This window comes from Ambystoma mexicanum, chromosome 2q (assembly GCF_040938575.1).
Source record: "Ambystoma mexicanum isolate Mex_15411 chromosome 2q, UKY_AmexF1_1, whole genome shotgun sequence".
Taxonomy (NCBI): domain Eukaryota; kingdom Metazoa; phylum Chordata; class Amphibia; order Caudata; family Ambystomatidae; genus Ambystoma; species Ambystoma mexicanum.
In genome coordinates, this window is record NC_090924.1 from 251487841 (window position 1) to 251509390 (window position 21550).

The window sequence follows — 21550 nt, forward strand, 5'->3', positions numbered from 1 at the left end:
CACTTTAAAAACACACTAGCACTCTAAATCAAAAGCAAGTTTAAACACAGTCAGATAAAGTATAAACACCTACCTTAATAACTATTAGACAAGTCAGAGTTAAAACACCACTATTCGTTAAAACAGATGAGAGCCCGTAACCTAGATGGCACTCCAATAGTTAGGTTAGAGGGAGAGAAAAAGGCAGAGCATAGAAATACAACAGGTCCCAACACTTTTAGGAGTTCTCAGCAAGGGAATAAAGGCAGTATACACTGTAGAGCCAAAGTTCCTAGGCCAGGCCCACTTCAAATGGAGCAAAGCGAAATGTGCCCAGGATCACACGGTTGAAAATGCACTAAAAGTCTTTGCAGAATGTTCAAAAGAGGTTGGGGCGATTCAAGAAGATAAAGTTAGAATGTCTGGGGCCAACCCAGTTGGAAAGCCAAGGATTTAAGGGTCACCTTGGGCAAACCGAAGAAAACGAGGCCAGGCAGGACACAGTTCCATAAAGAGAGAGGAAGCTCCAGCGGTGGCACTTGTTCCTGGCAGTGGTTGCAGTTCATTGTTTCGACCAGGGGAAGAGAGGATCTCATCGAGGAGGAAACGTGGAGTCGATGCATTGCACAGGGATGAAACCAGCCGCGGAGCTCGTCGGTAAAAGGTGTGTTCCTTTTATTTGCGGTCAAAGTGGTGAAGCTTGGCTATCCGGCCTCCGGGGTGGTTGGCACGGGCGATTAGACCAAGAGACGTCTTTGGAAGGCGAAAGGGCAAACTGGTTGGTCCCACCAGCTCAGAGGAAGAAGACTGGTCCAGCAGAAGATCTTCTCTTGTTGTTGGGAAAGTGGTGAGTTCATTGCAGCAGGGCTCCACCGGTGGTGTCGTCATTGCAGATGGCTCAGCTTCTTCCCTCTTCGGATTCTTAGGTCCTGTGACGACTGTCACTCAAACATGCTAAGTGGTGAGCCGGGCGGCTCACCACTGGGCCAATCAGAATAGAGTGCGACTTGAGTTGCTAAGGCAACGCAGTCCAGGGTGCCAATTCCCAGACAGAGTGGCACCATTTGGAGGGCTTCTGTGGAGAAGCCCGCCAAAAAGTGGAACAAAGGGCTCGACCTTGGTCAGAGTTACAGAGACGGACACAAACGCCATTTTAGAAAAGAGTTCTGGCAAAAAGACCCAACCGTGAATTTAATATTAAATAAATAAACCAGCGGTCTCTTTAACATTGCACCAAAAAGTGGTGCGTTTAAAATCAATGGGAAAATCCCATAGGAAATATTCCGGTGGAATATTTAGCATGGTAACCACTGCGACCAGCCAGAAATTCGACAAGGGGGGACTGGACAGTGCCCCCTTGAAAACAGACCCAGGGGCAATATAATTAACCCCTCCCAGTACTTCCACAATATGATGGTTTACACTGGTTCTGTTCACAATTTAGGACTGGTAAAGTCAATGGTGACTTTACATGCCCTGGGAGACAGTAGTCAGTCCCAGGGTATACAGTCTATGTTTGGGGGTCACTATGACACCCATGTGTTACCGCGCTGAGGGTGCTGTGTAATACATACACAAAAACAGATGATACCCTATGGAGGAAAAGACCCCATAGCCCAAAATCACACAAATAGTCAGACATATCTCAAATCATGCCTAAGAGTGGGAGTAAAAGGGTCTCACTCTTAGCAGGAGAAAAAAACAAACCCCAAAAATCCAGCTAAGCTGCTGGGAGACTCACTAGGTTTGGGAAATTAGCCTTATAAGAGAATTCTCCCTAACAGTGTTTGTATGGAATTGCTTAGTAATACATACTTACATGTACATTTACATGTCTAGTGTGTGCCGAGGCCTAAGAGACTATTTTTGTACATTTGGTCTAATTTGATTTCAGTGATCTTTGTGTGGCTCACTGTACCATTATACCACCCCAATACCTCCTACATGCTTGCCTTACTTTTCTGCTACACTACCTTTATTGAGTTTGGCTAGACCAACATTTCAAAAACCCTGTTCACTAAACTAAACAGAATGGCCTCTCAGATCCCTCTCAGAAGGCTGGTTGTGAAAATTCACCTCATCAGAAGAGAACAAAAGTGAAGGATACAAAAGAAAAGTAAAGAAAGATAAAAAAAAAAGCTGTGAGGTCACATGCAGGAGCATGGAAATGGTGACCACCATTCACCCAATGATATAGGCCCTGCAGGCAGCATACAAAGGCTACCCAACGCTCCCGCTCCAACCCCAGCCTCATGTCTAAGACCTGTTCTACCAACGGGAAAACTCTGAGGCTACCTAGAAACCATAGTTATACTGATAAAAACCTAGACAGCTATGAGGAGAGGTGAGTAACCCACGGACCAAGCTCATTATTAATGTGGGGGTTGCGGATAGCAGCACAAAGTGAGGAATAGCTTATTACTGGGATTCAGACCAAAAAAAAGCATTAACGCAGCAGAAGCCACATACTGACTGCTTAAAGATACAAACTTTGCAACATTGGCTAGCAGAACGGCAGGTTTAACAGCTAACCGACAATTTACAGCTTTAAAATCCATAGTTCATATAACAAATACCGAATCATAGAAGACGTTCACTATAGGCACAAAGGTGAAGGCTACAATGTGCTTCGACTCGATCCATGCTAAACTATAAAAAACAATATTCAGCTAAAGGAGAGCTTGGGGGTAAGAAGTCTGCGTGTAAGAGTAGAGTGTGGAGCACCATGAGGAGGCGGAGGGAAGAGAAAAGAGGGAGAAAGAGGAGGTCGAGCAGAAATAAAGGATCAGATGGGGTGGAAAGGTTCAAAAGGGAGCAGAGGAGGTAGGTAGGTGAGAGAGAGCAAGAGAGACAGTAGCACCAAGTAGAGAGAGTGAAGGAAGACGAGAGGAGGTGGCAAAGTGGGAGAAAATGCTGAGGGTTGAGAACAAGTGAAGAGGAAGAGACCAGAAACAGAGCAGATGAGCAAGAAGAATTGAGGAGGTGCAAGAGAGAATCGGAAAAGGAGAGAAGACCAAATTGAGGGGAGAGAATGAAAAGCAGGGCAGAGCAGTGTGGAGGTGGTAATAAAAGAGCATAGAGCAACAAAGAGGTGGAAAGGAGGAGGAGACAAAGTACCAGGAGAGAAGATGGGAAGAAAGAGGAAAAAGGAGAGATGAGAGGAGAAGAGAGGAGAATTGAAGTGACAAAGAGAAGAAGGGGGGACAAGTCAGCAGAAGGTGACAGACATGGAAGAATGAAAAGGTGGGCAAAGATGGGAAGAAGAGAAAGTTCCCAGAGTATCGATCATAGCTAGAACCACCCATATGTAGAGGAGAGGCACTGGAAGACTCTGAAGAGTAACCAGTTGAGGGGAAACACTTATCTACAGGTGTGTTATAAATGGATTATCATATCCACCACTGTCAGGAGGGAAGCAGAAACTCCCTGTGATCTGCTATGGCAGAGTGCAGAGACAACTAAGGACTATGAAGTTAAAGTTTGGAAAAACATTTATTTTGCAACGGAAATAGGCACATGGTTCGGGATGGACTGGATACACGAGAAGGGATTTCAAAGAAACTATAAGGACCAATACCAAAGAGCATAAGGAATGTAGTTCGCTTGTTCCTCACTTTCCTGGGGGTCAGTCAAACAAAAGTTACACCCAGTGTGACTAATCTGAAGCTTGCTAAGCAAAACCCTGTCTAGGCGTTTGGGAAAGCAGGACCTCACTGGCAGAGACTCCACTCCAAGGGACAAGGAATCCCATTACCATAAGGAACTCCTGATAGACAGGATATCTGCATACATGGTAAGTAATGCTGACAATACACCTCTATGTGGCTCAACGCAAAGCTCAACTTTAAACCTGTTTGACAACCTGTGGTGAACAGTACGGCCCCTCTCGTTACAGGACCAAAAATGAAGGGACAACATACACTTAAGTGTAGAATGAGAAACCATAGGCAGAGGTGAGCTCCCGACATGAGTATGTCGGCAAGGGGCAGAGCCTTGTTAAACAGCAGAACGGCTGTGACAAGAAGAAAGGTGAAGGGAGATGCCACCATCCAGATACAAAGATGTGGGGGGCCTGAGGCGCCAAGCCCGTCCAAAGCGAAGCTTACCTGGAAGTGTGACCACGCAGAGGACATGGTGGGCTCAGTGCATGCATACTGGTGCCAAAACCAGGAGCCAAGGGAGGAGCGAGTCATCCTCTCCCAACGAGAGAGCAGAAGGGCGAGAGAACGCCGATAGGAGCGGAATCCGAAAAATGTTCGTATCCTGCCATGGAAAATTCCACTGCTATCAAAGAGACACACCCTCACTGGAACAGGCTATGCAACGCTGAAGGAACAAGGTTTGCTTAGATCGGAGGGAGGCAGAGGGCAGAAAGAGCAAGTGGCGAAGAAGGAACAAGTTACTTAGCTGTAACTGTTGTCCTCCAGCATGGGTCTGGCATGGATTCACATGCTCATGAATATTCCCCGTCGTCAGGCCGGGAATCCTCGGTAAAGAAAAAAATCAGTATCAGTTTCGTTTCTGATCTGTCTTTCTTAGTAGTAACCAATCACTGATCTCTGGGTCATACTGCCCCCAGCCAATGACTGCCCTCTACCTAAGCCCCTCCCCTGTCAGCCATCCTCAGATTTGGTAGCAAGTAAAGTGGCAGTATGACCAAGTGAAGAGCCGCAGAGGGGAAGGAGGGAGGGTTCGCATGTGAATCCATGCCAGACCCATGCTGGAGAACAACAGTTACAGGTAAGTAACTTGTTCCTTCTCCAGCATGGGGTCTGGCATGGATTTACATGCTCATGAATATAAGAATACATAGCAGCATACACATGCACAACCACGGGAGGTGGCAAAAGGCTCAACATTAAGCAATACAACAACACAATATTAAGCATCTCTTACCTCCTCACCAGGCTCACCTTAAGCGAACAGGTTGCGCAGCACTGCTTGGCCGACCCTGGAGCCCCGATCGTCGCAGTAGAATCTCGTGAAGGTGTGCGTCGACCTCCACGTAGCAGCCCTGCAGATGCCCAGCAGAGGCACACCAGACAGGTAAGCAGTGGTAGCAGCGATCCCTCTGGTCGAAAGGGCTCTCGGACGGGCGGGCAGCGGTCGGTTAGCCAACCGGTGACAGTGCATGATGCAGCTGGAGAGCCATCTGGAAATGGAAGCCTTCGAGAGAGCCTTCCCTTGATTCACATGTCCAAAGTTCACAAACAGCTGTGATGTCATCTGAAAACTCTTCGTGCGGTCCACGTAGAACTTCAGCGCTCTAGCCACATCCAGCGAGTGCAAAGTCCTCTCGGCCGGAGACCAAGGCGACGGGAAGAAAACTGGCAACACCAAGGGCTCGTTGAGGTGGAAGTCCGACGGCACCTTGGGCATAAAGGAGGGGTGCGTCCTCAGCACCACCCTGGTATTATGGAAAGTCAAGTATGGAGGCTTGCAAGATAGGGCCTGGATCTCTCGCACTCGTCGTGCGGAGGTGATGGCCACAAGAAATGCTGTCTTCCACGACAGGAACTTCAACGGCGCGGGTGCATAGGCTCGAATGGGGCCCCCATGAGCCTGGTCAGCACCACGTTGAGCTCCCACGCCGGGGCAGGGGCCTTCACCGGCAGGAACGATCGGAATAGTCCCTTCATAAATTCCTTCACCAGGCGATGAGACCATAAGGACGCCCGTCCTGTAGTTCTGGTTTATCGGGAAATGGCAGCCAGATTTATTTTGATGGAGGCGTGAGCCAGCCCAGCTTTGGCCAGCGACAGTAGGTACGGCAATACTTGACTAGGACTAGGTAAGGGGGTGCCCAATCATGGAGGCATTTGTGCATGAGGGAGAGGGTTTTAAAGACAATTCTCTCTTTAACGGGAAGCCAATGAACTTGCCTTCTCACCTCAGAGATGTGGTCCTTCTTGGAGATCCCCGTGGCAGGCCTAAGGGCATTGTTTTGGACCAATTGAAGTTTTGCAAGGTTTTTACCAGGAGTCCCTACAAGGAGGGCATTGCAGTAATCCCGTCTTGATCCGATTATTGCCCTAGCAATGGCGAGGTACTTCTGTCGAGATAAGAAGGGTCTTGCTGCATTGAGTAATTTGGAATAGTAGGCCGAGGAGGCAATGGCATTAACCCGTCTATTCATAGTCAGATTGGAGTCCAGCCCAGGTTCTTGACTGTTTGGGACACTGCGATAGGTATATTATCAATGGTGAAAGAGCTGCATTGTTTGTCCAAATTACCCAGAATGGTAGATGATCCAATTAACAGAAGTTCGGTTTTCTCGCTGTTAAGGCATAACCAGTTTTATGCCATTCAGGATTGGATCGAGGAGTAAATGGAGTTGAGGGTGGTGTTCTATCCCTTCAAGACCTCTCCATTCTTTGTTGCTGCCCTTCTTTCCACTAATGCTCTCCACCTTTAATTCTCCACCCATGCTCACTCCTCTCCTCTCCTCCACCATCCCCTCCCCTCCCCTTTCCTCCCCTCCCCTCTCCTCCTCTCCTCTCCCCTCCTCTCCAGCGCGGTTCTGTCTGCTCCTCCTAAAGTCTCTCTCGTTCGCTCTCCCGGCTTCACCCGCTGCCTCCAGCTCACTTTGCCTTCTTCCTTCTAGTTGCCAGTCTACATCACTTTCAACTAATGCTGTGCTCTTTCTTCCATCCACACTTTGCTTCACCTACAGAGCCTTTTTATACTTGCACAGAACCCACAGGCGGGTCTGTGCAAGGTATGAATCCGTTCAGCTTCAGTGCACAATTGTGCGGTATGGGGATTGGAGGGTACATTTCAAATCTAGTTTTCCGGTAATAGGGATTAGTTCTCTCTTTATCAGAGTGACTCCAGGGAGCAAGCTGTTACATGGGGAAGCCACTACCTTGGTTTAAATATCACATTGTGTACAGGCACCGATACTGCACTCTTCCATGACACCCCAGAGGTTGGCGTGGCATTCCTCAAAGTTCTGCAAGTCTCCCAATCGTAACAAGGTTTCCTGCAGACTTTATAATGTGGCACCAATGTTGAATGTTACCCATGAACAACGGAAGCTTGTGGCTGGCGATTCTCTTGAGGATCCGACTGGCTTGAGTTGGTGGTCTGAAAATGTTCCTCGAACTTTGGCATGGTGTCAAAATGGGTGCAGAAAGAAGCATCAGCAGAGTTGCCAAAGTGTTACTTGGATCAGTACCAGAGAGATTCTGTGCCAAAGCTGTAGGCCCGAAGCCTCAACATGTAGATGTAAGAATGAAGGAAAAGTTTCAAACTTTCTTTTCCAGCAAAGGCATGTGAAGATAATTTGAGCATCAACCAGGGCACGCCCCATGTCCGATGTAGTTGTGGATGTCAGGGCATTTTGTTGGTGGATGGCAAGCACGGTAAGCGTAAATTAATGTATGTCAGCCAGTAAAGATGCCTTAGCAGCAACGAGTGCTTGCCTAATCCATTTGGGAATGTGAATGTTCTTCTTTCTACACTTTGGGCATTGGGAATGTCTTTGGCTTTGCCTTGAAGAAAGGAATATCATCTACGGGAAGAGGACGAGCTATGAGACCTCAGCCCATTTGCATCTTCTTGAAATTCTGTCCTTCCTGATGGGTTCTACAGCCAGAGTCAGTTTAGGGACATAACTTTGCATTGGCGATTCACGCTAAAATGGGACAGCCAGAAACAGCTCCCGCCGCTTGTGTGAAGCAGTGTAAAAACTTCAGTGACACATTCCCGCAAAGGCAAGGTGCATGGCTTGCAGGGGCCACCAGCTTTGGCATTGCGATCCACTGCAAGGCACCAGATGATTGCCAGTGCAGATCCAAGATAAATATCAGCCTCTTGCATCTTTTGCAAAAATAAAACCCTATTTTAGGTATAGATCTTGCAAAACAATAATAGCAAACATGTTCCCAGTGTGGTGTCTGTGGTACGCTGTAAAAGGAAAGTGATCTCTGGTGGTGTTGAGGATCCATTCATGCATCAGTCACACATCCAGCACTAGTGGCACCCATTTTATTGCGACTGACATGTGCACATGATTTTGAGAAACCCATCTCCAGCAGTTTAGTATTTAAGGCCTCCCCGAACATGGAATTGAAGACCCAAAGAAAGTTGAACAAGAATGAAAGAGAACATCCCAGGTCAAATAACAGTCAATTTGTTGTGTGAGAAATGGGGTATGTGAAGGAAAATGTCAGGCTTGTTACGGAGATCCTGCCTAAAAATGCAAGAACAACTCATCAGGGCAAAATATCCTACTAGCAAAGGAACAAAGGAGCTCCATGCCCATCTACATTGCTGCCTATGCAGCTAGAAACTATTTGAAAACACAGTTGAATGCTTGCCAGCACTTGACTTTATTTAGCGGTCATTGTGTTAAACATCAATCTGTCTCAAAGTCTTTTTCCACTTTTTACCTGTTCCTCTGAAAGAATTTCACCTTGCAGAAGGGCCCAAAGGCAAGAAACTGCTGTTGTCCGGATAGCACCTGCAGTCCGCCCAGCATGCCATTGCAGATTTGGAACTAATACATCTTTGACTACAGTCTCTAGATACAGATGGAATTGCCTAAAGTCAAAAAGAAAAAAAGAAAAAAGTGACCATTAAACAATCTGTACTTCGGTGAGAATTTACAAAATACTGACACATTTAGGTTGTCATCACATGCACCTTACTACTGTGTGGTACCAGTGTAAATAAATGCATTTTTCTGAGAACTGCAACTGTCCCTCAAGATCATCACTATGTAGGTTCATACATTCAATGCCATGTAGATTATTAAAAGAGCCTTTGAAAATGGTCCTGTACTAAGCAATGAACACCCACAAACCGAGGTGGGAATGTAAAAGGTGATACAAGTATAAATGCTTGAATAGTTAACTAGGACATAGACCTCCCTCACTCATCCTCAATCGGGTGCTTTCGACAGATAGTAAGGACAAGCTTCTCAGAGAAGGCTGCACTAGTGCTGAAGCTTAAAAAGCAAGGAAAATTAACAAAACACACTCAATGTGGATTCAGCTTCAGGGAGTTTACTTTTGGATGGTTGAGATGGAAGGTACATTCTTCAGAGTTGTAAACATTAGCTTTCGGATATTGCTGCCTATTTGAACAGGAGTGAGAATCTGTTCTCTCTGCAGAACAGTGCTGTTTTCGCTTATCTTGACATGTGCCCGTCATAATCCTTCCTCATCAGTGGAATTTGAACTTGGTTCAGGATTCCCTTGGTGAGGAAACCTTCCAAGCCCATCAGTTCCTGTGACTGTGACCTTCACTCCAGGAAGACAGCACCTTCTAGTGGCAGTCACTTCTGCCAAAAGGGTGAGAGTGTTGTAGGATCTCTCTGGTAACAGCCTTAAATATTTGTCCTCAATTTTAACCAGGATATTTACTTCACTGTTTTTCAGTCTAGGTCATCCAACTTGCGGCCGGTCAGAATCAGGAGACGGACAAGCTGACAATATAAGTATAGTTGGTTTTTATTATTTTTTTTTAATTGAAACTTCAGCTATAGGATCACAACTTAAAAAAAAAAAAAGTCGGTCAACCATAACTTTTGTTACATAAAAGCGAGCCTGTACGTCTAAGAACGTCTTACAACCACACAACTAGATGTACTAGCAAATCACATACGTCATGGTTCCACATCATAGCTAACTTATGTTCATACCAAATAAATACATAGTCATACAAAAATCAGGTCCGGATATCAAAGTAAGCAAAATTAAAATTAAATTAAAACTTTGGTCTGTAGTTGAGAGACTAGGAGCATAAGCTCATATCACATTCTATGAATGCCAATGCCAAAAGAAGAAAATTAGTTGATTAATTAATTAAGCCTCAGGGCGCGGGAGAATAGAGTCCAGAAAGTTGACAACAGCACATGTTAGTTGGATATCATGTCCAGAAATTACTCGGCCCCACCAGTTGGCCGTGTCGTCGTGAAGTGGGGCATATTTCCCAAGATGGCATTGTCGCTGGGTATTCACCCCTGAGCATGCTGTTACTAGATGATGGGACGTTTCTATGGCGTTGCAGCAGAATTGACACGTTGTCTGCAGTGTCCTTATTTCTGCGTTGCCACAGCATTTCTTTAGTCTGAATGGCATTTAGCCGGAACTTCAGGAATTTTTTACGATATTGTGAACTGGGGCATTTTACTAAATATCTACAAGGTTTATTCAATTTATACACACTAGTTTCTGATTTCAGCGTGGATTTCAGTTTGCTTCGATGTTCTGAGTTGCAGATCCAAGACCAATTATCAAATTTATTCTTTGCCAACTGTGGCAAATTAATTAGGTCGTCAATTGATATGTCCGCACTGGTTAGGTGGGTGGCCAGGGCTGATTTCCAGGCGCCGAACAATTGATTATTGGCAGCTTCATGTTTCGCAACTAGAATTTGGTAAGCAGGGCATGGTGCAGCTACGCACATTTTCCTCCAGGCGGTCAGAGATTTCCAGATTACAACAGAGTGTAGGGAATTCAAAGATAACTCATAACGGATCGCAGTAATGGATACATAGTTTGGGAGTCTTAGGACGCGCCTCCAGAATATTGCTTCGAGTTTATGCCAAATCTGTGCGTCCAAATTCCATCCGGCCTCCGCACCAAAAGCGATTGCTGGAATTACCTTTTGAACATAAAGTATCAAAACTGGAGACAAACTAAATTTTCCATATTCGCCATTAATCTTGGCCCCTTGAATTGAAAATTGATTCATCCGTGCAATCAAATCTTGCCTCCAATGATGTTTGTTAATGGAGTTATTAAACATGACGCCAAGATAGCGAATGGACTTCACTGTTGACAAGATGTTATTCTCGATGGTCCATTTGAAGCCTTTGTCTTTCCGAGATGTTATTGTACCGATAGCCATTATCTTAGTTTTATCGACATTCAGTTTCAGGTTATTTTGTTTTAAGTAGTCGCTGAGGTTACTCAGCAACCGTTGAAGACCGATCTGGGTGCGATCAATTAAAACAAGGTCATCCGCATATGCTATGCATTTTATCGGAGTGTTGTTAATTTTTGGGGAAAAACACTGGACCTGGTTCAAGCAAGCTGGAACATCTGCAATAAAGAGCTTAAAGAGCTCAGCTGCCATAGGGCAGCCTTGCTTCACGCCTCTATGTGTAGGAATTTTTGATGACAAGTCGCCTTGGCTGTTTAGCCGTACTTGTATTGATGTACCAGAGTGTAAGGCTTGTATCGGCTCCAGTATGGATCTCGGACAATTCCAGTTTTGTAGTTTTGTCCACAGCAACTCACGGTTGATCATATCAAAGGCTTGACGTAGATCGATAAAAGCAAGGAATAATTTTTTCCCTGTCTTCAAGGTTTCCAGCTTTAAAATGGTTAGAATGAGTAAATTGACTTCGACACCCACTCCCTTGGTGAATCCTGTTTGTCTAATGTCTAGAATCCCTGCATTTGAAGCCCATGCATCAAGTTTTTGACGTAGACACGAACCCAAGATTTTTCCAATAGTATCAAGTAGGGCAATCGGGCGATAGTTGGTTGGAATCGCTCGATTGCCCCGCTTGAATATTGGAACCACAATTGCCTCCAGGCATTAGCTTTGTTGTTTGTATCGTTTTTAACAAGGCTTCAATCAAGATGGCCCATTGCCGGGCATATTTTTTCAGCATGATGTTGGTAATCATGTCAGGACCTGCGGCATGAGAGTTCTTCAGAGTCTTGATCATTTTCTCTATTTCAAGAGCAGACATAGTCACCTCCCAACAGCGCCAGAAAACCTTGTGTCTGGGTGGCATTCCTTTGTGGGCAACTGATAAACTTCAGAAAAGTGCTCTGCCCAGGTTGCGCTGTTTATTTCGTTGGATATGTGCGTCGGGCATCGAGAGTTACCAGCGTTTAAGATGTCCCATATCTGACGGGTGTTTTTGGTTACTAGTATTTTCATCATTGATTCGGCCTTGTTTTGATGGATGATCATTTTATGCGATTTCAGCCAGTTGCGGTACACCTGACGCCTTTGTTTAATTTGTTCCCTGAGCTTCTCAGCTGTCGTGGAGGAACTTGAGAGCCTTTTCAGCAGTCTTATGTCAGCTCTCATCGTTTTCTTTTGATCAGAAATGATTGTGCTTGACATATGTTTATGGAACATTCCCATTGATCTAGCTGCGACAGTGGTGGACATCATTTTGCTGACCAAAGGCGCATAGTTGACATTTTATCTGCATAAAGATTGTAGAACTGATCACTCAATAATTGAAGTTTTGGTCCGTTTATTCGTAAGCGATTGCCCCCTGCATTAACTGAGATAGGAATTTTATATTGTCCTTCTGAGAGTGTCCACTCCAGCGTGCACGAGAGGCGTAGGAGGTCGTGATCACTGTTACGCATTTTATCAACATTCAAGTTAGTTATCTTGTCCACCATATTTTGAGACACCCAAAAGTAATCCAGGATACTGTGAGAAGTATCACGATGCCAGGTTGCAGATGGAGGGTTGTCTCCTTCGACATTTCCATTCACCAAATGGCAATTTCGGTTTTGTAGTGCCTTCGTCCATGCCTTACTTCGGCTAGACAGCTCGTGTTCGGCCAGTGGTAGATCTACCTGTCGAATGATGTCAAAACCAAACCAGGAGCAGTTTAAATCCCCACAGCAGATTATCGACAGGTTTCTGTATATTATAACAGCGTTGTCTATGAGACTAGTAATGGCCTTCAAAAATATAGCTGTGCTGATTTTGTGAGGATTCCAATATCCATTAATGATCAGAAGGTTTTGCCGCTCTTCTATGATGCCTTGAGTAGATTGCATATGAATCCCCTGAAGAAAAAGAAATTTGGATTAGAGACTTCCAGAGTTTTCCACTGATTAGTAACTTTGATCATGGTAAGTAGCCCAGAATAAGGGCGACCTTGTGGATTTTTTACTGCGGGGTTCAGATGAACTTCAAAGCCATCTCTCGCTGGAGCCTCGACAAGCCACGTTTCTTGTAAACAGATTATAACCGCTCGCTGGCGGTCGGCTTCAAAGCTGTTGAAAAGATGCGTGAACCCTCTCGTGTTCCATGATAGGAACTCGCACCAAGGTTCACGACCAGTTGGTCATGGCTATTGTCTCCTGTTGCGGGAGCAAGGTTTTTGATTATCCCATGTTGACTTGCGGCTGTTCTGAAGGTTTTGGTTATGTCTTGATGAAATTTCAGCAAGTGACTGCCTTAGCTCCTTACAGCTTATGGAGGCGTCAGCCTTTGATGAGAGCGAAATAGGACGAGTATTGGAACTCTTTCACTGTGCCAGAGGTTCAATCGAAATATCGAAACCAAAAGCCAATAACTCGTCAGAGGCACTCATCATGGTATTTCGAACAGAAGCAATGTGCAGAATGACCTGATCAGCCGTGCGTTCTGTTGGATATTCGACAATCTTAACGTCAGCTGATTCGTAGTGTTGGAATGCATTTAAGTAGTCTCATCACGTTTGCACGATTGAGATTGACATCATTATCATCGTCTTGAATATTTTGGAGACGTAATTTCCCAATTTGGGCAATTGAAGAGGAAGAGAGATTTTGGTGAGCTCTGGATACATAATGCACCTTCTTACTTTGTTGATTTTTGGTACATTTAGGATTCCATCTTGATGAATGTTCAGTTGAATGCACAAGATGATCACAAGCTCTATGAGATTCGTTACCAGAACGAGGAGACGAGATCGCTGGCATGGACCTTTGATTTGTTGTAGGTTTAGACAGACCCTGAACATCAGGTGGAAGAGAATGTATGACATCATTTTCACTCGCGTTGTGTCTCTCAAGTAGATCTTCCTGGTCGTAATAGGTAGAAAAATTGCAGAGATCTATTTCAGGGTTACTGTTGAGGCTCTCGACTGTCTCACTCGCAGACTCGATTCTTCGTCTTTTAGTTGAGGGATGGGCCGGTGCACAAGTTGGTTTTACACCTTTCGCTGAATTGGAAGTGACTTTATCCTCAACCTCTTCTGGTTTGGTTGTTCGTGTGAACAAACCCAACTTTGTCGGTGATGGTAAGTTTCTAATACATTTTTTTACTTTCGATTTGTCAATTGCTGCATGTGGACGTTTGAGATTTGGCTTGCTGGCGACCTGTGAGCTCTTCACAGTTTTTAAAGTTTTGGCTGATGGGTCGAGAAGACAAAAGGTTATTGATTTCGCAGCTCCCGCAAAAATGCCAAATGAGTTTAACGAACACTGCGGAACTGAGAACACAGAGTCCTGTTTGTCTTTTGAAAGAATTACTGCAGGCTGTTCCGCGTCAGAAGCTGCTCCTTTTGGAGTCTTACATGGAGTAGTAGTTTCCTTCTCAGTGTTGTCTTTACTTGTTTTTAAATTTTGTTGGGGGTCATCGGGATGCAACTGACGGCCTGTCATAGTTGGAGTCAGGATTGGATGATTGAGTAGCCCGTTTTGATTGAGCTGCCCACTTTGAGACACACTCGAGGATGCCAAGAGAGTATTTTCCGAGCTAGGATTTTGCCCGGCCGCCGAGTTAAGAAGATCGTTTGTCCCACTTTCAGTAGAAGACTCTGTTGTTAGGAGCCCTGACAATTTAGCTGTTGATGGGTGTTGCAGTACTGAGTTGGAAAAGGCAACATCGACATTATGCCGCATCCACTTGAGGGCATCCAAGAGTCCTTCCGACAAGGTGTCGTTTTGACAGTGGTGACGTGTGGCTAAATCAGTCAGGCGTTCCTGCCACCGGGTGGTAAGATCAGCTTCTCTCGAGATCGGATTTTTAAGAAAATTGTTGAAGTTTTCTGTTTTCACCATTTTTTCGGATAGAACTGCAATTAGAGCGGTCTGGTCTTTTAAGGCATCATGAAGCGATTCGTAAAGTTTTGTGAAGGGAATCATCGCCATCGAGGTCGCAGCAAGCACATTGTTGTACAGCTGCGTGGCAGCTGCAGCCGAGAGACTAGATTTCTGGGATGACGAAGAAGAGCCATCGGCACAAGAGTGTGAACTCGAGGAAGTCTCCTCCTGCGATGATAGTGGAGTGCTTGATTGAGCTTTTTTCGAGTGATCAGACAAGTGTTTCTTCAGCAAGGAGGTACGGACTCAGGGGGTGCTTGTGGATGCCAAATTAGGTAATCGGTGACCTTGTGCCACACTTTTATTTGAAGACACATTATGGTTTGTTTCGGGCTCTGCATCAACAATGCCAGGGAAATGGCTGCTCAGGTCAGCGCCATCAACATTTATTGTCGAATGGTCTTGCCGAGGATGGTTTCCCTGAGTGACCAAGTCAGCGGATTCAGTTGAATTGAGCTGTGACATTGGCCGATGACAAGTTTGATGACGTTGATCATAATAAGTTAGCAGCCTTTGTTTTGCAGTGGCATAGTCAGCGTCTAGTTGTGCCAACAGGCGCGCTTCACGTCCTTCAATACTGAGACTTATGCTATTTTTTTCGATGTTGACGTTTTTCCCTGCAATATTTAACTTGTTGGACTTGATAGGCAGCTCAGTTTGGATTTCCTTGGAATGACCATTTTTTTGCCCTTTAGAAATTAATGCAAGGGCATCACGTTCTTGATTATTAGCAGGTATTAGAGGTTCATTACCACTGTTCACATCGGGTGCAAGTCTAAGAATGTTCAAAGGCCGTTTCCTTGACACTAAAGGCGTTAAATTCGGAGTAGAACATTCCGTTGAAGTACGGGTACCAGGTGGTCCACATAGTTTACTGGTGTTTATTATGAGGTTTGAGTTTGAGGTTTCATCATTTGGCAACAGGCCAGTTGGTGGGACCAATATTGCTGACATATCGTTAGAAATAGGCAATTTTTCACTCCTGCCAGATGTTACGAGTCGACCGCAGGCAACAATTGAAGTGTCTGTATGAAGCGGGCGGAGTTCAGCAGAAATGTTTGCAGTTGGGGGTTCGGCTTCAATCATTTCGACATCAGTCACGTCAAAGGGCGAATATAAAACTTCAGGACTATTTGTCAGAGGGATTGAGGACGTTTTATTTTCCAGCAGAAGTGGGGTGGAAGGCAGTGCAACTAATGCAGCTACTGTAGAGCTCCCCTTACAGCCAACGGTCTCATTCTGCTTCATAGATTCACCAAGTGGTTAAGCTGCCGCCGGCGGGCGATCAGGAGAACGGGCAGGAGAAGAAGAGGGAGTTGGGTCAATGACCCAAGGCTGCTCTTCGCGAAGGTCATGTGACTGTTGTTGCGGGTGAGTGGCGGGTGCTTTGTTTGCAGTGTTTGCTTCATCAGGTTTAGTAATGTCATTTGCTTCGACTGCTACTAAAAGCATATTTGCGGGCGTTGTTAAGTTTGTAACAGCAGGCTTAGGGTGCGTGGGTGAAAGTGAAACTGTAAGAGACTTGAGCAACACATTCGATTCCACGAGGCCAGAGTGCCCGTCACCCTGCTCGCTTACCTTAGCCATTTGGGAGCCTGTCGCCGCTTTCATTGCTGTCCACGGATTCACCATCCGCCAATGCTGGAGCGTTTTCCTCCTGGTTTGTGGTCCTGACTTCGCGGTCATCAAGGGCACCGCTCTCCGCTCTCCAGCTAAACAGCGAAACAGAATCACAGCCCTTAGGGCAAGTGCGCGGTGCGGTCAAATTTAGACAAACACGTCGGCGTGCTCGTTCACCGTGGCAGCAGCAGGATGATCTTTAAAGGGACAGCTGCACACAGTGTTCACTCGCCGGTAGCTTTGTTTTCCACTCACTCCAGTGGGAAAACAATGAGGATGCAGCGAAACAGAATCACAGCCCTTCGCTCCACAGGGCTTAGCGCCGCAAGGGCGCGGCGCAGTCAAATTTAGACAAACACGTTGGCGTGCTCGTTCACCGTGGCAGCAGCAGGATGATCTTTAAAGGGACAGCTGCACACAGTGTTCACTCGCCGGTAGCTTTGTTTTCCACTCACTCCAGTGGGAAAACAATGAGGATGCAGCGAAACAGCGAAACAGAATCACAGCCCTTCACTCCACAGGGCTTAGTTGGTTTTTATTGGAACACCAAGACCTAAGCTGTTTCTTAGCCCTACTCAAAGAAAAGAAAAAACAAAAAGTCAAGAGTGCTCGTCAGGATGTTCTACAAATGAATCAAAGTCTGTCGTCCAGAAACCTGTTCTAATCCGATTCCTCTCCCCTACCACTGCAAACTAAAAAGAACCAAACTTTATCAAAAGGTACAATAAGGATCTTCACCCAAACAAAAGAATGGTGGCTGGTTTCTGACCCCACTGGGTTGTTACTTCATCTGGAAGGGGGCTTCTTGCCCCATTGCAGAGTTCAAACAAAGACCCCCATATTTCTCTTCCACCATCACCTCCTCGTATTGCGCATCAGTCCTTTAGAAGTCTCTCTCTACCAGGGTTGCTAGGTGCTTTCTCTCAATCTCGGATCATAGTTCCCCCTTGGGAACCCCCTGGGTCACAGGTCCACACCAGGTACGCTTTGGGCTCCCCACCAGGAAATCTCATATTTTCTCCACTCAGCTACCTCCTGGTTTTTAACCCTCCCTGGGTTCTTGGGTCTTTCGTGTTTTTCAGCCCATCTTGGAGCCTTGTTCCTGTCTCCCCGCCTTGGGGTCGGGTTTCTCGTACCTCGCTTTGGGGTTTGGTCCCTTCATGGGTTCCATGTATGCTGGAGCTGGCAATCCTTTCCCACCGTCTTCCTGCAAGGCTTCATTGTCAGGTCCGCATTATGCAGCTTGTTCTCCGCTACGGCGTTCTCCACTATGGGAGATCCTCAGGGGCTGGGCTTCTCTAGACCAGACGCTAGCGGGATTGTCAAGAATTCCGCTGGCTTTGCGCCAAGCTCAGTGTGTGCTTGCTCACTCAACCACACCGCCCAGTTGGAGGTCTTACCACCCCTGAACCTCTGCAGGCTTCTCTCCTCCTCAGGTCCAACACAGATTGGATCTTCCACACTACAAGGGGGTGGGCTTATTTCCCATGCTCTATTCCCAAGTTGATGAGGATGCCTGAAAAGGGTCAGAAACCATTTCAGCCAGAAGTTGTAAGTGGTTATACAAGTTCACTCCCATATTGCCAACAAAACTATTATCTTCCTCAGACGAGGGATTGCCGGTCCACTAAGAGGGGAAAGGGGGGTGATCAACCCTAGTGGGATCCTGCTTGCCCTGTTCCCTAGGGGGTGTTAAGCTTATATGGCTCTCCTCCCTAGTTATGAAGGGGGTGCCCCACACCCCCTTTGGGGACATTGAGGGGATGAATTCCCTGGACTCATCACAAAATGGCCACTAGAATATCAGTCCAATTGGGAGGTGGCCAGGAAAGTTTGATTACACAGTGGGCTTTCACATGGACACAAGGCAGGCCACCATTGCCAGATGGATGGTTTGGTGCCTTTCAAAGACATTAACTTTACATGGTGTTCCTTATCCTGAAAGACTGCATGCATGCACCACCAGATCTAATGCAGCATCAGTAGCTTTTCAAAGTTGTTTGCCAATTTCTGATGTCTGCTCTGTAAGCCCTATTTCCTAGTGTTTCTTCTAGATGATACCAAGAGGAACTGTTTAACCCATTTGCTTGACTCCACCCGACACATGCTGTGCCTCATCCCCGGTAAATTATTTTTTGTCCCAACAAGCTGAGACAAAGGGTAACCAATGGAAGAAAGAGTGACAGTACATAAACTTCATGGTGCCTTTGCAACTTAGTCTGTGGCCATCCCTCTTTTACAACTCCCTCCCATGCATACCACCAGTGTCAGTATACTACAGATTAACGTAATAAAATGGCAACTCGCAGTTAGGCTGCTGGGGGACTGCCATATTGGGAAGCATGGGACCCGATGCATAATGCAGGGTTTGCTAGCAGGGGATCCAAATTTGTTTACTGCCTTCATGCAGCATCTTTGGAGCGGTTTTCTGGCCTGCAAAGGCCAAAATAGTAACTTTGATGAAAATACGCATTGGTTGACAAAGCATTCTGTCAAAACAATCTGCTCTAATTCTAATAACAGACAAACCTTTGTGTCCCTGAAGAAAGGAAAGCACTCCTTGCACCCCAACAGCAACCCAATGTGCATGCCTCTTATTACATGGCAATCAATGATATATTTATAGTTATGAACAACATAATAAAGTTTGTCCAGAGAATTGCATGCTTTTGCAATTCAGGGAACTCTACCTGAGGGTCAATAAATATCATAGATTTTATTATACTAGGTTTATATAAGATATACAGGGTCATCAAGTGGTTGCTGATAATCCCCCGGTACAACCTCGGCTTACCGTTTCCACGCCCGATATCCCGGTATTACTGGAATATTATGGGCAGAGGAGTAACAGTAAGTTCCCAGTCCCATGGAGTCTGAAAGGACTCCATGCGATGGGAAACACTGAAGCACAGGCACAGTTGTTGACGGTGCCGGTGCTTCAGTGAATTATCTGCCAGTAGCGGCCTGAACTACCAGCAGGTCAGGCCTGCCGGTAGTTCACTGCCCCTACCAGCAGACTCACAGTATGCTGGTCCGAAAAAGGTGCTACTACATATTGTTACTGACACCTTTTTCCGGACCGGCATACTCGTAATGAGGCAGGTAGTGTCCACACTCTTAAAGCCGTAACTTGGTCATGTTACACCTCTTCCAGTAATAGTCCTTCAGAATATGGCAACCTGCTCAGATGAGGTGCTAAGTACAGAGGTATCCACAAGAGAAATGGATGTGGCTTGACAATGTGGGCGGATGAGGAGAGGAAGAGGGAGGCAAAGGTTTCCAATGCTAATGATAGGAAAATGAAGGGAGCTGAAGACCATTGCTTTAGAAAGTGAGTTATGGGTTATTCAATGTGCTGTCAAAAGGTACCCATTTATGTTACATCATGGGAAAAATGCAGATGGTGGAGGCAGATTGGGGTCATGGGAGAGTGGGTGAGTGTGGAGCTGTGGTACGTATCCTGCTTGAGATACTCATTAATAGCATGAGCAGGTCAGGACGACTTGGGTCTGCAGCTCAATGGTGATGTTTCTGGGGAAGGAAGTAGAGTCTAGTCAAGATCACCTAAATAAGGGTTTTGAAGACTGCTTATTGAGCACCATCGGGAGTCCATAAACTGCAGAAAATAGACTTGGATATTTGTCCACAGGTCAAATTGACTGAAGTGCAGGAGGCATGCTAGCTTTTGATGGCTATTTTAATAACACTTAATGGTAGCAGTTCCAGGAGCTGGCCCACTGCTTAAGGAAGTGGAGTTTGAGGGTGATGTTTCCATAAAGTGACATCCCAATTTCGGGAGGGGATTCATGTGAAGGGGAGAAGAAGTAGACAGTGGCTAATTTTAAGTAAGAGAAAAGAGTTGCCAAACAATGCCCAGGGGAAAGTGCATGCCAGGCCTGAAGACATTGGGCAGACTATACAGAAAAAGCAACTTTAAGCTGATAAATTGGAATGCCACGTCAACCTCTCTCAAGGTCTTGGAATATTTCCCACCTGCTTAAAGGTAGCCACAATCCCATCTATCTTTAAAATGCTCTTTGTGGATCTGGTCTGACGGGCCAACTACTGGCCTGTCTCTCTCCTACTCCACTATTCTAAGAACGTTGAGCATATAGCCTATAAAAGGATCACTGGTTACCTGGATTTGAATGACATCTGTGGCCCTTTCCAATCGGTGTTCTGTAGCCGCCAGTCCAAGGAATACACTCTAAACCATATCTCTGATTTTCTGCTCTTTGCCCACCAATTCAAGCTCGTTTTCGTCCTCATCCTTTAGGATATTTCTAGTATCTTGGACCTGGTTGGTCATCCGTCTCTAAACTAGGAACCCAAGAGACCGCTCTCGACTGAATTTGTTGCAACTTCGCTGGTCATTCTCTTTCCATTTTATGTAACACCGAAACCTCTGATTATACCCTCCTGGTCACGGTTCCCTACTTGGCCCCACTGCTCATTACCCTCTGCGCCTCATCCCTCTGCAAACTCATCTCCTGCTTTGTTTCTCCTACCACTTTTTCAAGGATGATCCATACATTGTCTTCTCCTTTCTCTCCTTCATCTCTCATCAAGGTTCTCAGAGTGCCTCTCAGGCATTCAGCACTGAATAGCACTTTACAGTTTTATGCTCAACTGTTTGAGATGGAAGTTAGCATTCTTCTGGGCCACTGTGTCCTACCACTTCCTCCCTGCTCTCTATTCCAAATGACTTGCTCACCCCTATCTCAAGGCCTGCAAACCCTCTTTGTTAGTGATCTGAAGCTCAATTTGTCAGGAAGACCTGGCCCCATCTCACATACTATTCTACAAAGTCTCTCATTGTCACTCTGATGCTCCATCACCTTGAGTTTGTTGTTCAAGCCTTTAAATGGACCTTTCACTTTGACTCTTTCAACCGTCATCCCCATGTAAATAATTCACAGTGTGTGTGTCATCTACGCATTGGCCTTATTTGTCCGATTGGATGTTCTGCCATTTCCATCATCAACTGGTTATGTGCTAACTACTCATTATTGTCTGCTCTTTTGTAGGGCATCCATTTGTGGGTCTGCCAAGCAGAATCTGCTTCTTTGTACGTGCTTCTAATCGAAGCACAATGATCTCCATGAAATACAAAACATATTGGATGAGTGGGTTACAAAGCGAGGCAC

At 45.8% G+C, this 21550-nt stretch overlaps 1 protein-coding gene across 1 annotated transcript in view; it reads right to left on the reverse strand.

The window, feature by feature from the left end:
- Positions 1-21550, reverse strand: part of DNAAF5 (dynein axonemal assembly factor 5) — a 629742-nt gene that overhangs the window by 195928 nt on the left and 412264 nt on the right. Inside the window, exon 10 of the mRNA XM_069647233.1 lies at positions 8373-8523. Coding sequence (XP_069503334.1) covers positions 8373-8523 — 151 coding nt within the window. The remainder of the gene's footprint in view (positions 1-8372; positions 8524-21550) is intronic.